At 41.7% G+C, this 19,230-nt stretch overlaps 1 protein-coding gene across 1 annotated transcript in view; it reads right to left on the bottom strand.

Moving 5' to 3' along the window:
- Positions 1-5,505: 5,505 nt before the first annotated feature.
- Positions 5,506-19,230, bottom strand: part of PDZD11 (PDZ domain containing 11) — an 85,634-nt gene continuing 71,909 nt past the window's right edge. The window contains exon 7 of the mRNA XM_055565501.1: positions 5,506-5,668. Coding sequence (XP_055421476.1) covers positions 5,661-5,668 — 8 coding nt within the window. The 3' untranslated portion in view covers positions 5,506-5,660. The remainder of the gene's footprint in view (positions 5,669-19,230) is intronic.

Here is a 19,230-nt window from a genome sequence, read left to right as displayed (position 1 = left end):
CACGACTGAGCGACTGATCTGATCTGATGCTGTTTCTTCTACAAAATAAAGCTCTAGATATATAAAACTGGATATAATTATTTCTTAATTACTGTGTATGGTTCACTACTGGGATTCCCTGAAACCTAACCCGAAAGCTGTTCTGTGGAGAACATTTTTCCTTTTGTGTGTGTGTGTATGTTCTCAGTCACTCAGTCATGTCTGACACTTTGCGACCCCATGGACTGTAGCCCACCAGGTTCCTCTGTCCATGGGATTTTCCAGGCAAGAATACTGGAGTGGGTTGCCATTTCCTTCTCCAGGGGATCTTTCCAACCCAGGGATCGAAACTGCGTCGCTTACATCTCCTGCATTGGCAGGTGGATTCTTTACTATTGTACTGCCTGGGAAGCCCATTTTATTCTGCACCTGGAAGAAAGGTGGCGGGATGGAATCAAAACTGCTGCACAGTGTAGGACACAGGGTAGAACCATGAGAACCTGAGCAGCCCATCTCTCCCGATCCTACATAACCACCCTGGGTCAGGAAGGAGGGTACTTACAAGACCACGTACCAGCTGTGAGTGTACTTTATGTCAAGAACCTACTAAGAGGAATTCCTTGGTGGTCCAGTGGTTAGTACTCAGCCCTTTCACTGCCAAGGGCCCAGTTTCAATCCCTGGTTGGGGAAATAAGATCCCATGAGCCACGTGGCATAGTAATAATAGTACTAATAACAAAAAAATAGTAATAATAAAGAAACTACCATGTACCAGAGACTATGCCATCATTTTCACAGCCTCTGTCTCTGAATGCTAACACCCCTCGAGATTGCCACGATCTCCATTTCACAGTAGCTGGGGCTTCCCAGGTGGCTCAGACAGTAGAGAATCTGCCCTCAGTGCGGGAGACCCAAGTTTGATCCCTGGGTTGGGACAATCCCCTGGAGATGGAAATGGCAATCCACTCCAGTATTCTTGCCTGGAGAATCCCATGGACAGAGGAGCCTGGTGGGCTACACAGTCCATGGGGTCACAAAGAATTGGACATGGTTGAGTGACTCACACACACACACAAAACTCCTAGAGGTGAAGTAATTTGCCCAAAGCCACTGTAAAGCTGTTTCTAATACAAAACCCACCACACTTCCTATTCCTCATTTCCTGGAGACCTATTAATCAATCAGCTTCATTTCCCTAAATTAGGTCCCATTGCACCCTACTTAAATTAGATCATAAGTGTGGGTAAAATGACATGGATTCTACTCCAAGTGATCCCAGGTTAAGCCTCATGGAAAATAATGTATTAATGAAATAAACTTTTTATAGCAACAGAATGGAATTGAGAGTCCAGAAACAAACTCTACATTTATGGTCAATTTTTGCCAAGGGTGCCAAGAAAATTCAATGGTGCAGGGAGAGTAGTCTTTTCAATAAATGATGCAGGTACAACTGGATATTCACATTGAAAAGGATGAAGTTGGAACCCTACCTCATACCATATATGAAAATTAACTCAAAAAGGCCTACAGTGAGAGCTTAAACTGTAACTCTTGGAAGAAAACCTAGGGTACTTTGCTGGCCTTGGATTTGGCAATGGTTTCTTACATATGACATGAAAAACGCAAACAGTAAAAGAAAAAAAAAAAAGATAAGTTGAACTTCATTAAAATTAAAATTAGTGCTTCCCTGGTGACTTAGTGGTAAAGAATCCAACTGCCAGTGCAGGAGACATGGGTTCGATCCCTGATCCAGGAAAATCTCACATGCCTCGGAGCAACTAAGCCCATGTGCCACAACTACTGAGTGTGTGTTCTAGACCCCGGGAGCCACAACTACTGAGCCCACATCCTGTGCACCCTACGCCCATGCTTCACAGCAAGAAATGCCACAGCAATGAGAAGCCCATGCGCCATGACTAGAGAGTAGCCCCCGCTCTCTGCAACTAGAGAAAAGCCCACACAGCAACGAAGGCCCAGCACAGCCAAAAATAAATAAATAAAATTATATAAAAAAACTAAAATTAGACACTTTTGTGCTTCAAAGGACACTATCAAGAAAGTGAAAAGTCAATACACAGAATAGAAGTTTGCAAATAATGTATCTGATGAGAATCTAATATCCAGAACACGTAAATAGCTCACAACTCAACAACAAATGACAATCCAATTAAAAATGGGCAAAGTATTTGAATAGACATATTCCTCCAAGGAAGATAAACAAATGAAAGAAGTGAAAGTCACTCAGTTGTGTCTGACTCTTTGTGACCCCATGGACTATATAGTCCTTGGAATTCTCCAGGCCAGAATACTGGAGTGGGTAGCCTTTCCCTTTTCCAGGGGATCTTCCCAACCCAGGGATCGAACCCAGGTCTCCCACATTGTTGGGGGATTCTTTACTTGCGGAGCCACCAGGAAAGCCCATACAAAGATGCTCACTTATTAATAACTATTAGTGACAAGTAGGAGAAGGCAATGGCACCCCACTCCAGTACTCTTGCCTGGAGAATCCCATGGACGGAGGAGCCTGGTAGGCTGCAGTCCATGGAGTCGCTGAGGGTCAGACATGACTGAGTGACTTCACTTTCACTTTTCACTTTCGTGCATTGGAGAAGGAAATGGCAACCCACTCCAGTGTTCTTGCCTGGAGAATCCCAGGGACAGGGGAGCCTGGTGGGCTGCCGTCTATGGGATCGCACAGAGTCGGACATGACTGAAGTGACTCAGCAGCAGCAGAGACAGGTAATACAAAACTTGGGCTTTTTGCATCCCTGGTGGCTCAGACAGTAAAGAATCTGCTTGCAATGTGCGAGATCTGGGTTCATTCCCTGGGTTGGGAAGATCCCCTGGAGAAAGGAATGGCTACCCACTTCAGTATTCTGGCCCAGAGAATTCCATGGACTGTACAGTCCATGGGGTCGCAAAGAGTCGGACACAACTGAATGACTTTCACACAGCCAATACAAAACCACAATGAGATACCATTTCACATCCTCATCGGACATGACTGACTTCACTTCACTTCTTTACTTCACTTCACTTCTTTACTTCAGGATAATTTTATTTTTTAAATTAATTTATTTATTTTAATTGGAGGCTAATTACAATATTGTAGTGGTTTTTGCCATACATCGACATGAGTCAGCCACGGGTGTACATATGTTCCGCATCCAGAATCCCCTTCCCACCTCCCTCCCTATCCCATCCCTCAGGGTCATCCCAGTGCACCAGCCCTGAGCACCCTGTCTCATGCATCAAACCTGGACTGGAGATCTGCTTCACAAATGATAATATACACATTTCAATGCTGCCCTCTCAAATCAGCCCATCCTCTCCTCCCACAAAGTCCAAAAGACTGTTCTTTACATCTGTGTCTTTTTTGCTGTCTCGCATACAGGGTTATCATTACCATCTTTCTAAATCCATATACATGCATTAGTATACAGTATTGGTGATTTTCTTTCTGACTAACTTCACTCTGTATAATAGGCTCCAGTTTCATCCACCTCATTAGAACTGATTCAAATGCATTCTTTTTAATGGCTGAGTAATATTCCATTGCGTATATGTACCACAGCTTTCTTATCCATTCGTCTGCCAATGGACATCGAGGTTGCTTCCATGTCCTGGCTATTGTAAACAGTGCTGCGATGAACAATGGGGTACACGTGTCTCTTTCAATTCTGGTTTCCTCGGTGTGTATGCCCAGCAGTGGGATTGCTGGGTTGTATGGCAGTTCTAGTTCCAGTTTTTTAAGGAATCTCCACACTGTTCTCCATAATGGCTGTACTAGTTTGCATGCCCACCAACAGTGTAAGAGGGTCAGGATGACTTTAATAAAAAAAGAGACAGTAACAAGTATTTGTGAGGATATGGAGAAACTGGAGCCTTCAAGGCATTGCTGATAGAAACATAGAATAGTACAGCCCCTTTGGAAAACAGCTTGGCGGTTCATCAAAAATTTAAACAAAGGTATCATCAGTCAGTTCAGTCTCTCAGTTGTGTCTGACTCTTTGCGACCCATGGACTGCAGCACGTCAGGCTTCCATGTCCATCACCAACTCCCAGAGCTTACTCAAACTCATGTCCATCCAGTCAGTTATCATATGATCCAGCAATTCCACTCCCACATATATACTCAAAGAACTGAAAACACATGGTCACACAAACATTTGTATATGGATGATTCCAGCACAACTGTTTACACAGGCATGCCTCATCTTATTGTGTTTCAATTTATTGTGCTTTGTGGATAATGCAAGTTTTAGAAACTGAAAGTTTGTGGCAACACTATGTGGAACAAATTTATCAGCACAATTTTCCCAACAGTATTTGTTCACTCCTGTCTCTGTGTCACGTTTTGGTAATTCTTGCAATACCTCAAGCTTTTTCTTCATTATTATGCTTGTTATGGTGATCTGTGGTCAATGATCTTTGATGTTACTACTATAACTCGCTGAAGGGCCAGATAGCCTTTTTCATCAATAAAGTATTTCTTAATTAAGGTATGTACATTTTTTTAGACATAATGCTACCTCACACTTAATAAATTGTGTAACATGACTTTCACATGCACTGGGAAACCAAAAAGTTCATGTGACTTACCTTATTGCAACATCTGCTTTATTGTAGTGGTATGAAACTGAACCCACAACATCTCCAACATGAGCCTCTAGCAGCAAAAAAGTGGAAACAACACATAGGTTCATTAGTTTATGGATGGAGAAACAAAATGTGGTACAGCTATACAATGAAATATCATCCAGCCATAAAAGGGATGAGGTACTGATACATGCCACAAGATGAGCCTTACAAACATCTTCTAAGAAAAAGAAGCCAGAAACACAAAGCTATATATTGCATATTCCATTTCCATGAAATGTTCAGAATAGGCAAATATACAGATACAGTGAGAGACAGAAAGAGAAACAGAGAGTCATTGTCAGGGACTGGAGAAAGAAGTGATGGGGAGTGACTGCTATGGGTACAGGATTTCTTTTTGAAGTAATGAAAATATTGTGCAATTAGATAGAAGTGAGGGTTGCACAGGGCTTCCTAGGTGGCTCATTGGGTAAAGAATCCGCCTGCCAATGCAGGAGACGTAAGAGACTCAGGTTCGATCCCCAGGTCAGGAAGATCTCCTGGAGGAGAGCCTGGAAACCCACTCTAGTATTCTTGCCTGGAGAATCCCATGGAAAGAGGAGCCTGGCAGGCCACAGTCCACAGAGTCACAAAGAGTCGGACGTGACTGAAGCGACAGAGCACACATGCGCAATGGCTGCACAACCTTGTGAACATGCTAAAATTCAGTACATTTTACACTTTAAAATGGTGTGTTTTATGATATATTGTAACCAAGTTACATACAACTCAACAGGCCAGTAAATTGAGACAAGGTGCTGGGGCAAGGAAAAACTATTTTATTCAGAAAACTAGCAAACCAAAAAGGTGGCTAATTGATGTCTTAAAGAACCATCTCAATTCATGGTAGAATTCAAACTTTTTTTATTCTCAAGAAAGGGGATGCAGAGGGGATTAAGATCAATAGGTAACATCCAGGCGCCAAGAAGGGTCCAAGGATGGTTGTGAAAACTCTTTGCTCTTAGCCAGTTGACTTTGGTTGATGTGAGTCTGGTCATGATGTTCCTGTAAATCTTGATAAGACAATTTTTGTTCATACTTTCTTATTTCCCTGTGGGAGACAAGTTTCAGGTAAGACAATGTTTGCACAAATCCTAAGCTGTAAGCAAAATTCCTTTAGTGATTAACATGTCTACATGCAGGGCTAAGCAGAGGTTTATGACTCAGGGATTTAAGCAGCAGAAAACATAGTTACATTATGGAGTCAGAGATGCCAAGTTTCTCCTACAAACAAGATGCAGGCAGGGGACATTGGCAGAAGGGAGGGTCTGTTCCCCAGAGGGCCTCACACAGTTCTGCTTGGTTGTAATAGGAATTATACTTTGAAAAAATAACCTTTATTTTAAGGGTAAAAGTATGAGCTGTATTAAAGTTTGAAAATCACAATTAAAAATGATAACAGTTACTATTTTGAAATGACTCTAGATTCACAGGAAGCTGCAAAAAATAGAGTCCATTTAGCCCTTTACTCAGCTTCCCACAATGGTAATCTTATATGATTGTAGGACAACATCAAAACAGGAAATTGACACCCGTGTTAGACTACAGGCTTTATTCAATTTTCACAATTTTTATACATACTCATTTGTGTGTGTGTATGTGTATCTACACAATTTGATCCCATATATACATTGTGTAACCCCATGATCATCATGATATAGAACTGTTTCATCACCATAGAGGAACTCCCTCATAATACACCTGTACAATCACACACCTCCACTTTCGTGCCTGTCTCTTGGCAATGACTGACCTGTTCTCCATTTATATTGCTTTGTCACTTCAAGGATATTACAGTCAGCCTTCTGTATCCAAGATTTCTGCATCCACAGATTCAACCACAGATCAAAAATATTGTCAGGTCAAAAATATTTGAAACAGTCAGAGAAAAATTCCAGAAAGTTCCAAAAGGAAAAACTTGAATTAGCCACAAGCAAAAAACTACTTCAGTTCAGTTCAGTTGCTCAGTCGTGTCCAACTCTTTGCGACCCCATGAATTGCAGCACGCCAGGCCTCCCTGTCCATCACAAACTCCTGGAGTTCACTCAGACTCATGTCCATCGAGTCAGTGATGCCATCCAGCCATCTCATCCTCTGTTGTCCCCTTCTCCTCCTGCCCCCAATCCCTCCCAGCATCAGGGTCTTTTCCAATGAGTCAACTCTTCGCATCAGGTGGCCAAAGTACTGGAGTTTCAGCTTTAGCATCTTTCCTTCCAAAGAAATCCCAGGGCTGATCTCCTTCAGAATGGACTGGTTGGATCTCCTTGCAGTCCAAGGGACTCTCAAGAGTCTTCTCCAACACCACACTTCAAAAGCATCAATTCTTCGGTGCTCAGCCTTCTTCACAGTCCAACTCTCACATCCATACATGACCACAGGAAAAACCATAGCCTTGACTAGACGGACCTTTGTTGGCAAAGTAATGTCTCTGCTTTTCAGTATGCTATCTAGGTTGGTCATAACTTTCCTTCCAAGGAGTAAGCGTCTTTTAATTTCACGGCTGCAGTCACCATCTGCAGTGATTTTGGAGCCCAGAAAAATAAAGTCTGACACTGTTTCCACTGTTTCCCCATGTATTTCCCATGAAGTGATGGGACCAGATGCCATGATCTTCGTTTTCTGAATGTTGAGCTTTAAGCCAACTTTTTCACTCTCCACTTTCACTTTCATCAAAAGGCTTTTTAGTTCCTCTTCACTTTCTGCCACAAGGGTGGTGTCATCTGCGTATCTGACGTTATTGATATTTCTCCCAGCAATCTTGATTCCAGCTTGTGTTTCTTCCAGTCCAGTGTTTCTCATGATGTACTCTGCATATAAGTTAAATAAGCAGGGTGATAATATACAGCCTTGACATACTCCTTTTCCTATTTGGAACCAGTCTGTTGTTCCATGTCCAGTTCTAACTCTTGCTTCCTCTCCTGCATACAGATTTCACAAGAGGCAGGTCAGGTGGTCTGGTATTCCCATCTCTTTCAGAATTGTCCACAGTTTATTGTGATCCACACAGTCAAAGGCTTTGGCATAGTCAATAAAGCAGAAATAGATATTTTTCTGGAACTCTCTTGCTTTTTCCATGATCCAGCAGATGTTGGAAATTTGATCTCTGGTTCCTCTGCCTTTTCTAAAACCAGCTTGAACATCAGGAAGTTCACGGTTCACGTATTGCTGAAGCCTGGCTTGGAGAATTTTGAGCATTACTTTACTACTTACATGGCATTATATTAGGTATTATATATTAGGTATTATGTATCAGGTTTATTATGGTGAAAAGCAAAGAAGAACTAAAGAGCCTCTTGATGAAAGTGAAAGAGAGTGAAAAAGTTGGCTCAAAACTCAACATTCAGAAAACTAAGATCATGGCATCTGGTCTCATCACTTCATGGCAAATAGATGGGGAAACAATGGAAACAGTGACAGACTTTATTTGGAGTGGGGGTTCCAAAATCACTGCAGACGGTGATTGCAGCCATGAAACTAAAAGATGCTTGTTCCTTGAAAGAAAAGTTATGACCAACCTAGATGGCATATTGAAAAGCAGAGACATTACTTTGCCGACAAAGGTCTGTCTACTCAAAGCTACGGTTTTTCCATAGTCATGTATGGATGTGAGAGTTGGACTGTAAAGAAAGCTGAGGGCCAAAGAATTGATGCTTTTGAACTGTGGTGTTGGAGAAGACTCTTGAGAGTCCCTTTGACTGCAAGGAGATCCAACCAGTCCATCATCAAGGAAATCAGTCCTGTATATTCATTGGAAGGACTGATGCTGAAGCTGAAACTCCAATACTTTGGCCACCTGATCCAAAGAACTGACTCATTGAAAAAGACCCTGATTCTGGGAAAGATTGAAGGTGGGAGGAGAAGGGGATGACAGAGGATGAGATGGTTGGATGGCATCACTGACTCGATGGACATGACTCTGAGTAATTTCTGGAAATTGGTGATGGACAGGGAGGCCTGGTGTGCTGCAGTCATGGGGTCTCAAAGAGTCAGACACGACTGAGCGACTGAACTGAACTGATGTATAAGGTGCATGAAAAGGTGTTCAACATGGCTAATCATTCAGTTCAGTTCAGTCGCTCAGTTGTGTCTGACTCTGCGACCCCACGAATCGCAGCATGCCAGGCCTCCCTGTCCATCACCATCTCCCGGAGTTCATTCAAACTCACATCCATCGAGTCGGTGATGCCATCCAGCCATCTCATCCTCTGTCGTCCCCTTCTCCTCAGAAATGCAAATAAAAACCACAATGAGATATCACCTCACTCCTGTCAGTATGGCTATCCTCAAAAAGAATACAAATAACAAACATCAGCAAAGATGTGGAGAAATGGGAATCCTTGTACACTGTTAGTGGGAATGTAATTTGGTGTAGCCACTATGAAAAATATCAATAGTATGATGTTTTCTCAAAAAACTAAAAATAGAACTGCCCTGTGCATGCATGCAAAGTGGCTTCAGTCATGTCAGACTCTGCGATCCCAGGGACTGTAGACCTCCAGGAGCCTCTGTCCATGAGATTTCCCAAGCAAGAATACTGGAGTGGGTTGCCATGTCCTCCTCTAGGGGATCTTCCCAACAAATCCATAGATCAAACCCATGTTTCCTGCATTGGCAGGCAGATTCTTTACTGCTGAGCCACCAGGGAAGTCCAACATATAGTGTGTGTGTATGCAAATAGTGCTATGCTTAGTCACTCAGTCGTGTCCGACTCTTTGCAACCCCATGGACTGTAGCCTGCCAGGTTCCTCTATCCATGGGGATTCTCCAGGCAAGAATACTGGAGTGGGTTGCTATTCCCTCCTCTAGGGGATCTTCCCAATCCAGGGATGGAACCCAAGTCTCTCGCATTGCAGGTGGATTCTTTACCAACTGAACAACCAGGGAAGCCTACATATATGTATATACACACAATGGAATACTACTCAGCCATAAAAAATAATGCAATTTTGCCATTTACAACAACATGGATGGGCCTGGAGGGTATTATGCTTAGTGAAATAAACAGAAAAAGACAAACATTGTTATCACCTGTATGTGGGATCTAAAAACTACAACAGACTAGTGAATATAACAAAAAGAAACAGATTCACAGATATAGAGAACAAACTAGTGGTTACCATAGGAAGAGAGAAGAGGGGAGGGGAAAGATAGAAGTAGAGGATTAAAAGATACAAATTGCTGTGCATAAAATAAATTAACTACAAGGATATATTGTACATCACAAGGAATATAGCCAATATTTCATAACAACTATAAAAATAATATAATCCATAAAATTTTTAAATCAATATGTTGTACACCAGGAACTAATATAATATTATAAATCAACTATACCTCAATAAAATAAATAAAATAAAATTTAAAATAATAATATATAAAGGAGGATGCACATATGTTGGGCTTCCCTGGCGGCTCAGATGGTAAAGAATCTGCCTGCAATGTAGGAGACTTGGGTTCGATCCCTAGGTTGGGAAGATCCCCTGGAGAAGGGAATGGCAACCCGCTCCAGTATTCTTACCCAGAGAATCCCATGGACAGAGGAGCCTGGCAGGCTACAGTGCATGGGGTTGCAAAGAATCAGACACAACTGAGTGATTAACACACACACACGTGCATAGGTTATATGCAAATACTACATCATTTTACATAAGGGGCTTGAATATTTGCAGATTTGGGTATTTGCAAGGGGATGAAGTGGGGAGTGGTCCTGAAGCCAATGCCCTTAACATTCATCCAAGGTGTCATATATCAACAGTTCATTCCTTTTTATTGCTGAGTTGTATTCCATGGTCTGAATGTGCAAAAGTTTAACCACTCACCCAATGAAAAATATTTGGATTGCTTCCAGTTTGGGGTATTATCAGTAAACTTTCTATAAACAACCATGTACAAGTTTTTGAGGGAACGTATTTTATTTTTCTGTCATAAATGGTAGGAGAGCAATCATGGGCTATATAAGTAATTGCGTATTTAGTTTTATATGAAATTGTCACATGATTTTCTAAGTGACTATATAATTTTTACATTCCCATCAGCAATATATGAAGGAATAAGTTTCTCTGCATCTTAGCCAGTATTTGGTATTGTTACTGTTTTTATTTTAGCCATTCTGATACATGTATAGTGATATCTCACTGCAGTTTTAACTTGAAATTGGGAGGATCAGTTTCAGCACACCAATGGTGATGTTTTCAATTAAGATGTCTAGGGGCACTCATCTGGGCCCTACTATTGAGGACGAGCCTGCAAGGACATTTCCCTAAGCAGAGCTGATATTGTGGCTAGACTGGACCAGCTCTTGTGGTTCTTATTATGATTGTAAGATGAACCTTAGCAAGAACCATCAGGGAACTTTAGAAAACCAGGGTTCATTACTCTTAAGTCCTGGATGGTACGTAGCACATAATGGCCGCACAGAGAGGTCATGGGGAGTTGGGGGTGGGGTAGGGAGACAGAATGTGAATCTGGAGTTCTGCCCTTATTGGGATCGAGGATGGAGTACTCAGGATTTCACAGGTTCATTCTTTATTGGTGAATTTAAAACTTAAAAGTGCGGATTAAAGCACAGGAAGGAAAAAACAGGGTCACTCATGCTTTCAGTTATCCAGGTCGTCCAGAGCTTTCTAAAAGGGGAACTTCAGGAGTGGGACAGCCTGGCTTTTTATCTCTTTGTGTACCTGGCAATGTGTTTATTCGAGATGAATGTTTTTGAAATGGACACTTCAGTAATCAAAAGCTTGATGACAGGCATGTACATTATAATTTTAAAAAGCTAATTGTCAGGCACTTACACTATAATTTTCCTAATGGCTAATGATGTTGAAAAATAGTGTTGAAAAAGCTAGCTTAAAAGTCAACATTCAAAAAGCTAAGATCATGTCATATCGTCCCATCACTTTATGGCAAATAGATGGGGAAAAAGTGGAAACCGTAAGAGATTTTCTTCCTTGGGCTCTAAAATCACTGTGGATGGTGACTGCAGCCATGAAATTAAAAGAGGCTTGCTCCTCAGAAGGAAAGCTATGACAAACCTAGACAGAATATTACAAAGGAGAGATCACTTTGCAAACAAAAGTTTGTGCCATCAAAGCTATGGTTTTTCCAGTAGTAATTTACGAATGTAAGAGTTGGACCATAAAGAAGGCTGAGCGCCAAAGAACTGATGCTTTTGAACTGTGGTGCTGGAGAGGACTCTTGAGAGTCCCTTGGACTGCAAGGAGATCAAATCAGTCAATCCTAAAGGAAATCAACCCTTCCAATATTCATTGGAAGGACTGATGCTGAAACTGAAGCTGCAATACTTTGAGTACCTGATGCAAAGAAGTGACTTATTCCTAGACCCTGATGCTAGGAAAAACTGAAGGCAAAAGAAGTGGGCAGCAGAAGATGAAATGGGTAGATAGCATCACTGACTCAATGGACATGAGTTTGAGCAAACTCCAGGAGATGGGGAAGAACAGAGGAGCCTGGCATGCTACAGTCCATGGGTTTGGACACGACTTAGCAATTGAACAACAACAACATCAATTGATAATAAGCTGAGGTATGAGTGAACAAGGAGAAGAATAAAAACAGAGTGGGAGAGTTAGGCAAGGATTCAATTACATAAGGTCTTTGAAGTCATGGTAAATATTTTGGATGTTAGTCTGAGTGAGATGGGAAAGCACTGAAAAGTTTTGAATAAGGAAGTGACAATATCTGATCCCCTTTACAACACTCTTCACTTTTTTTGATCAGTTTTCTTCAAATTTGAAAAAAAAATTTCACTTTCCCCAATATATGAGAAAAGTAATGCCAAATCAAGAAAGAATCAAGAAAGACTATAACTTAAAAATGATATTTTAGGGAATGACCTGGTGGTCCAGGACTGAGGGCTCTCACTGCCATGGCCAGGGTCAATCCTTGATTGGGGAACTAAGATTTCGCAAGCCCCATGGCACAGCCAAAAATAAATAAATAAATAAGATACTTTGACTCCATTAATGCATAATGAGCCAAGCAATAATTTTTGACAAAAACATTGTCTCTCGTAAGGACACATAAAAATAGAGTGAGCGATTAAAAGAGAACATTTCATCCTGACCAAAATATACTTCTATTTCAGTTCAATTCAGTTCAGTCGCTCAGCTGTGTCTGACTCTTTGCGACCCCATGGACTGCAGCACGCCAGGCCTCCCTGTCCATCACCAACTCCCAGAGTTCACTCAAACTCATGTCCATTGAGTCGGTGATGCCACCCAACCATCTCATCCTCTGTCACCCCCTTCTCCTCCCACCTTCCATTTTTCCCAGCATCAGGGTCTTTTCAAATGAGTCAGTTCTTCACACCAGGTGGCCAAAGTATTGGAGTTTCAGCTTCAGCATCAGTCCTTCCAATGAATATTCAGGACTGATTTCCTTGAGGATGGACTGGTTGATCTCCTTGCAGTCCAAGGGATTCTCCAGAGTCTTCTCCAACACCACAGTTCAAAAGCATCAATTCTTTGGTGCTCAGCTTTCTTTATAGTCCAACTCTCACATTCATATATGACTACTGGAAAAACCGTAGCTTTAACTAGATGGACCTTTTTTTCAAGAGAGAAATAAATTTTGCTACAAAATCAGAATCGGGGGAGGGAATATCTGCAGGTCCTGGCACAAAAGCATTGAAGGAATTCCTGGAAAAGTTAACTGAAATCATTGAAGAGGAAGGTTACTATTTCCATACGGGTGTCTAATATCAATAAAGCAGGAATTTTTGTAATCTACAGCTGTCACAAATCTCTGCTGTCAAGAAATATAAATCAAGACCTGGCTATAAAGCAGAGGTGGTTGAATTGTTAGATTGTTAGATTCTCAGAGGAACTCAGCCGTGAAGATTTTATTGAAATAGGAGAGCAAGGGGTCACTGTTCAAGTTGCCATAGAAATTATCCCTCTTCAAATATTTACCAATATATACTCAGCTCATTGGCAATGAAAACTTTCCAGAGAGATGATCTTATTTTAAAACGCACTTGGAAGGTCCTAAGAGTAATAAAGAATGCCTATGTTCACTTGAGGAATATTTAGCAGAAAAATATGGCATCACAATCCCAAACTTCAAGAACTATATTTATTCTTTTTTAAAATATTCAGATGTACTTTACATACCACATAATTATCCTTTTAAAGTGTACCGTTCAGTGGTCTTTCATATATTCACAGTGGTCATCTTAGGTCAGCTCATGAGGAAAAATAACCTCTCCCCAAAAGAAGCATTTATGCTGTAGCATTTCTATTTAATATTTTTATTACATAATTAATAAGGATCTTTTAAAAGCATATATTTGGGTTTTCTTTTCTTGTTCATTTATTTTCACTATCAATTTTGGTATTTTAAGTATCAAATGAGTTTTCGGGAACAAATTAGAATGCATTATATTGCACTAGGATATGAATTTACCTTATAATAGCTTAATGCCTGAACTTGGTTCAGGAACCAATAGGCTCCAAGTTATTTGCAAACAATGATTGTTTAATTGAAAAACTCAAGAGAGGGACTTCTTTGATGGTCCAGTGGTTAAGAATCTGCCTGCCAGGGGCTTCCCTACTGGCTCAGACAGTGGAAGAATCTGCCTGCCTACGCAGGGAACACTGGTTCAGTCCCTGGTCTGGGAAGATCCCCCATGCCACCGGGCAACTAAGCCCGTGTACCACAACCACTGAAGCCTGAGCACTCTAGGGTCCATGCGCTACAACTATTGACGAAGCCTGTGTGCCTGGAGCCTGTGCTCTGTCGGTAACAAGAGAAGCCACCACAATGAGCAGCCCGCGCACCACAACTAGAGAGTAGCCCCAGCTTGCCACAACTAGAGAAAGCCCACATGCAGCCAGAAGTAAATGAGTTAATTTTAAAAATAAAAACTCAAGAGAATAAACTAATTGTTAGACTTAACAAGAGAGTTCAATCAAGTGGCTAAATACAAGATAGTATATGCAAAAATCAAATTTTCCTGTATACTAATAATAATATTAAAGAGAAAAACCACAGGCCAAAATGGCATCGCTTGTGCTAAAACCCATGATGCCAATCCTAAGCCCAAGATAGCAGTTTTGACCCTCCCCAGAAATGTAATCTAATCAACCAATCTGAAATTTTTAGTCAGTACCAAGGAGGTACCCTGTCACTTGGGACCACTCTATCTGCCCACTTCCCCTCCCTAAGAGTAGGAAGAGGTAATCTCCTAATTCCCTTTCCCACAAAAAGATGTCTTGGCCTAAAATAACCCTTACTTTTATTTTGCTAATAACTTCCTCTCCCCAACTTCCTTTCTTTAAAAACCTTCCATTTTGCACTGCTACTGGGAGGGTCCCTCTAGTTGTTAGGGGGAATGCTGACTGAATAATGAATTGCCTAATAAATAAAGCAAATTAGATTTTCAAATTAACTCAGTTGAATTTCGGCTTTTGACAGGATTAAGAGTCTCTCTTTATAGTTCCTTCATGGGTTCTTCCCTCTGGAGAAAATGGAGAGGGCTTCCTCAGCACCTACAAAGATTTCTCCTTGACCCTGGTGTTTTCTAGACCAAAACAGGACCTCAACCCAGTAGCATAAAACTATTATCTGAGTGCATAGCGAAATCAGTGGCCAAGGTCCCTCAGAACTTGTTCAACTGAAGAATTGAATAGGAACTGTGCACAGATATCTCTGAAAAGGCTTTGCTCAAGTGTGCCACAGGCCCTCGCTCACTTCTATCCAATGGCTGCCTAACAAGAGGGTATCAAGAGGGACAAAGCAAAGAGGTCTGAAGGGATACAGATGAGGAGGAGAGTGCCTTGTTAGGGGTTGGAAGAGATCTTCAGACTCACTGCTACCCCCAGGTCCAAGGCTGTCGCAGGGAAACCCCCCTTTTTTAGACCCCCCCCTACACACACACAGATAACACCACCCTTATGGCAGAAAACAAAGAAGAACTAAAGAGCCTCTTGATGAAAGTGAAGGAGGAGAGTGCAAAAGTTGGTTTAAAACTCAACATTCAGAAAACTAAGATCATGGCATCTGGTCTCATCACTTCATGGCAAATAGATGGGGAAACAATGGAAACAGTGACAGACTTCATTTTCTTGGGCTCCAAAAGCACTGCAGATGGTGACTGCAGCCATGAAATTAAAAGATGTTCGCTCCTGGGAAGAAAAGTTATGAGCAGCCTAGACAGCATATTGAAAAGCAGAGACATTACTTTGCAAACAAAGTCCATCTAGTCAAAGCTATGATTTTTCCAGTAGTCATATATGAATGTGAGAGTTGGACTATAAAGAAAGCTGAGCACCAAAGAATTAATGTTTTTGAACTGTGGTGTTGGAGAAGACTCTGGAGAGTCCCTTGGACTGCAAGGAGATCCAACCAGTCCATCCTCAAGGAAATCAGTCCTGAATATTCATTGGAAGGACTGATGCTGAAGTTGAAGCTCCAGTACTTTGGCCACCTGGTGTGAAGAACTGACTCATTTGAAAAGACCCTGATGCTGGGAAAGATGGAAGGTGGGAGGAGAAGGGGGTGACAGAGGATGAGATGGTTGGATGACATTACCGACTCGATGGACACGAGTTTGAGTAGGCTCCAGGAGTTGGTGATGGACAGGGAAGCCTGGCGTACTGCAGTCCATGGAGATGCAAAGAGTCAGACACGACTGAGCGACTGAACTGAACTGAACACATACAGAAGCCACCACTTTCCCAGGTGGTGCTAGTGGAAAAGAATCCACCTGCCAGTGCAGGAGACACAGTAGATGCGGGTTTGATCACTGGGTTGGGAAGAGCCCCTGGAGAAGAAAATGGCAGCCCACTCCAGAATTCTTGCCTGGAGAATCCCATGAACAGAAGAACCTAGCGGGCTACCCTCCATGACTGAGCACGCACACATACACACATAGAAACCACCTCAAGGTATAATGTCTGAGGAAAAACTAAGACGTTTTTAGAGCCTAATCTCTGGCTCTGATGACCTGATAACCAGTTTGCTTTCCAAACTTTCAATAACCAGTTTGCTTTCCAATATTGCTTTTCAATAACCAGTTTGCTTTCCACCCCCCACCGCCGCCCCAGTAACTGGCAGAAAACTGAGTTTAGGGATGGCCCAGGACTGGGAACTGGTGAGTCAGAAGACAGAGCAGTCATGCCTACAGCTGGAGGGGAACTCCACCCCCTTGACAAACCCAACAGTCTGGAGACACAGCCCCAAAGCATCTGTGCAAACACATCCTCCCTGAGGATATGCAGAGTCTGGGAGATGCCTCACTCCTTATCCCCAAGATCTCTCCCACCATATGACATATACAGAACATCACAGGACACACTGTTTCTAGAGGATTAGCAGTTCAGCAAATATGTCAGCATGAATTGCTATCTGTGCTGCATCACTCAGGGCACTCAAGCTATCACAACACTATTCTTTTACTATTTTAACAAATGCTTATGGAGTTCCATTCAATATCACAGTAATCCAAGTCTATGCCCTACCAGTAATGCTGAAGAAGCTGAAACCGAATGGTTCTATGAAGACCTACAAGACCTTCTAGAACTAACACCCAAAAAAGATGTCCTTTACATTATAGGGGACTGGAATCCAAAAGTAGGAAGTCAAGAGATACCTGGAGTAACAGGCAAATTTGGCCTTGGTGTACAGAATGAAGCAGGGCAAAGGCTAACAGAGTTTTGCCAAGAGAACGCACTGGTCATAGCAAACACCCTCTTCCAACAACACAAGAGAAGACTCTACACATCGACATCACCAGATGGTCAATACCGAAAACAGAATGATTATATTCTCTGCAGCCAAAGATGGAGAAGCTCCAAACAGTCAGCAAAAACAAAACCAGGAGCTGACTGTGGCTCAGATCATGAACTCCTTATTGCCAAATTCAGACTTAAATTTAAGAAAGTGGGGAAAACCACTAGACCATTTAGGTATGACCTAAATCAAATCCCTTACAATTATAGAGTGGAAGTGACAAATAGATTCAAGGGATTAGATCTGATAGACGGGGTGCCTGAAGAACTATGGATGGAGGTTTGTGACATTGTATAGGAGGCAGTACAATTTCTTTTTCTCCAAGAAAAAGAAATGCAAAAAGGCAAAATGTTTGCCTGAGGAGACCTTACAAAGACCTGAGAAAAGAAGAGAAGGGAAAGGCAAAGGAGAAAAGGAAAGATATACCAATTTGAATGCAGCGTTCCAAAGAGTAGCAAGGAGAGATAAGAAAGACTTCCTCAGCAATTAATGCAAAGAAATAGAGAAAAACAATAGAATGGGAAAGACTAGAGATCTCTTCAAGAAAATTGAGGTACCAAGGTATCTTTGCATAACACTTCATGCAAAGATGGGCACAATAAAGGCCAGAAACAGTATGGACCTAACAGAAGCAGAAGATAGTAAGAAGAGGTGGCAAGAATACACAGAATTATACAAAAAAGATCTTCATTACCCAGTTAACCACGATGCTGTGATCACTGACCTAGAGCCAGACATCCTGGAATGCGAAGTCAAGTGGGCCTTAGGAAGCATCACTACGAACAAAGCTAGTGGAGGTGATAGAATTCCAGTTGAGCTATTTCAAATCTTAAAAGATGATGCTGTGAAAGTGCTGCACTTAATATGCCAGCAAATTTGGAAAACTCAGCAGTGGCCACAGGACTGGAAAAGGTCAGTTTTCATTCCAATCCCAAAGAAAGGCAATGCCAAAGAATGTTCAAACTACTGCACAATTGCACTCATCTCACATGCTAGCAAAGTAATGCTCAAAATTATCCAAGCCAGGCTTCAACAGTACATGAACCATGAACTTCTAGATGTTCAAGCTGGATTTAGAAAAAGCAGAGGAACCAGATATTGAATCATTGGTTGGATCATTGAAAAAGCAAGAGAATTTCATAAAAATATCTACTTCTGCTTTATTGAAAGCCTTGGACTGTGTGGATCACAGCAAACCATGGAAAATTCTTAAAGATATGGAAATACCAGACCACCTGACCTGCCTCTTGAGAAATCTGTATGCAGGTCAAGAAGCAACAGTTAGAACTGGACATGGAACAACAGACTGGTTCCAAATCAGGAAAGGAGTGCATCAAGGCTGTATATTGTCACCCTGCTTATTTAACTTATACACAGAGTACATCATGAGAAATGCTGGGCTGGATGAAGCACAAGCTGGAATCAAGTTTGCTGGGAGAAACATCAATAGCCTCAGATATGAAGATGACACACCCTTATGTCAGAAAGTGAAGAAGAGCCTCTTGATGAAAGTGAAAGAGGAGAGTGAAAAAGCTGGCTTAAAACTCAACATTCAGAAAACTAAGATCATGCCATCTGGTCCCATCACTTCATGGCAAATAGATGGGGAAACAGTGGAAACAGTGACAGACTTTATTTTTGGGGGGTCCAAAAGCACTGCAGATGGTGACTGCAGCCATGAAATTAAAAGATGCTTGCTCCTTGGAAGAAAAGTTATGACCAACCTAGACAGCATATTAAAAAGCAGAGACATTACTTTGTCAACAAAGGTCCGTCTAGTCAAAGCTATGGTTTTTCCAGTAGTCATGTATGGATGTGAGAGTTGGACTATAAAGAAAGCTGAGCACCAAAGAATTGATGCTT

This window comes from Bubalus kerabau, chromosome X, assembly GCF_029407905.1.
Source record: "Bubalus kerabau isolate K-KA32 ecotype Philippines breed swamp buffalo chromosome X, PCC_UOA_SB_1v2, whole genome shotgun sequence".
Taxonomy (NCBI): Eukaryota; Metazoa; Chordata; class Mammalia; order Artiodactyla; family Bovidae; genus Bubalus; species Bubalus kerabau.
This window is presented reverse-complemented; position numbering and strand designations above follow the sequence as displayed.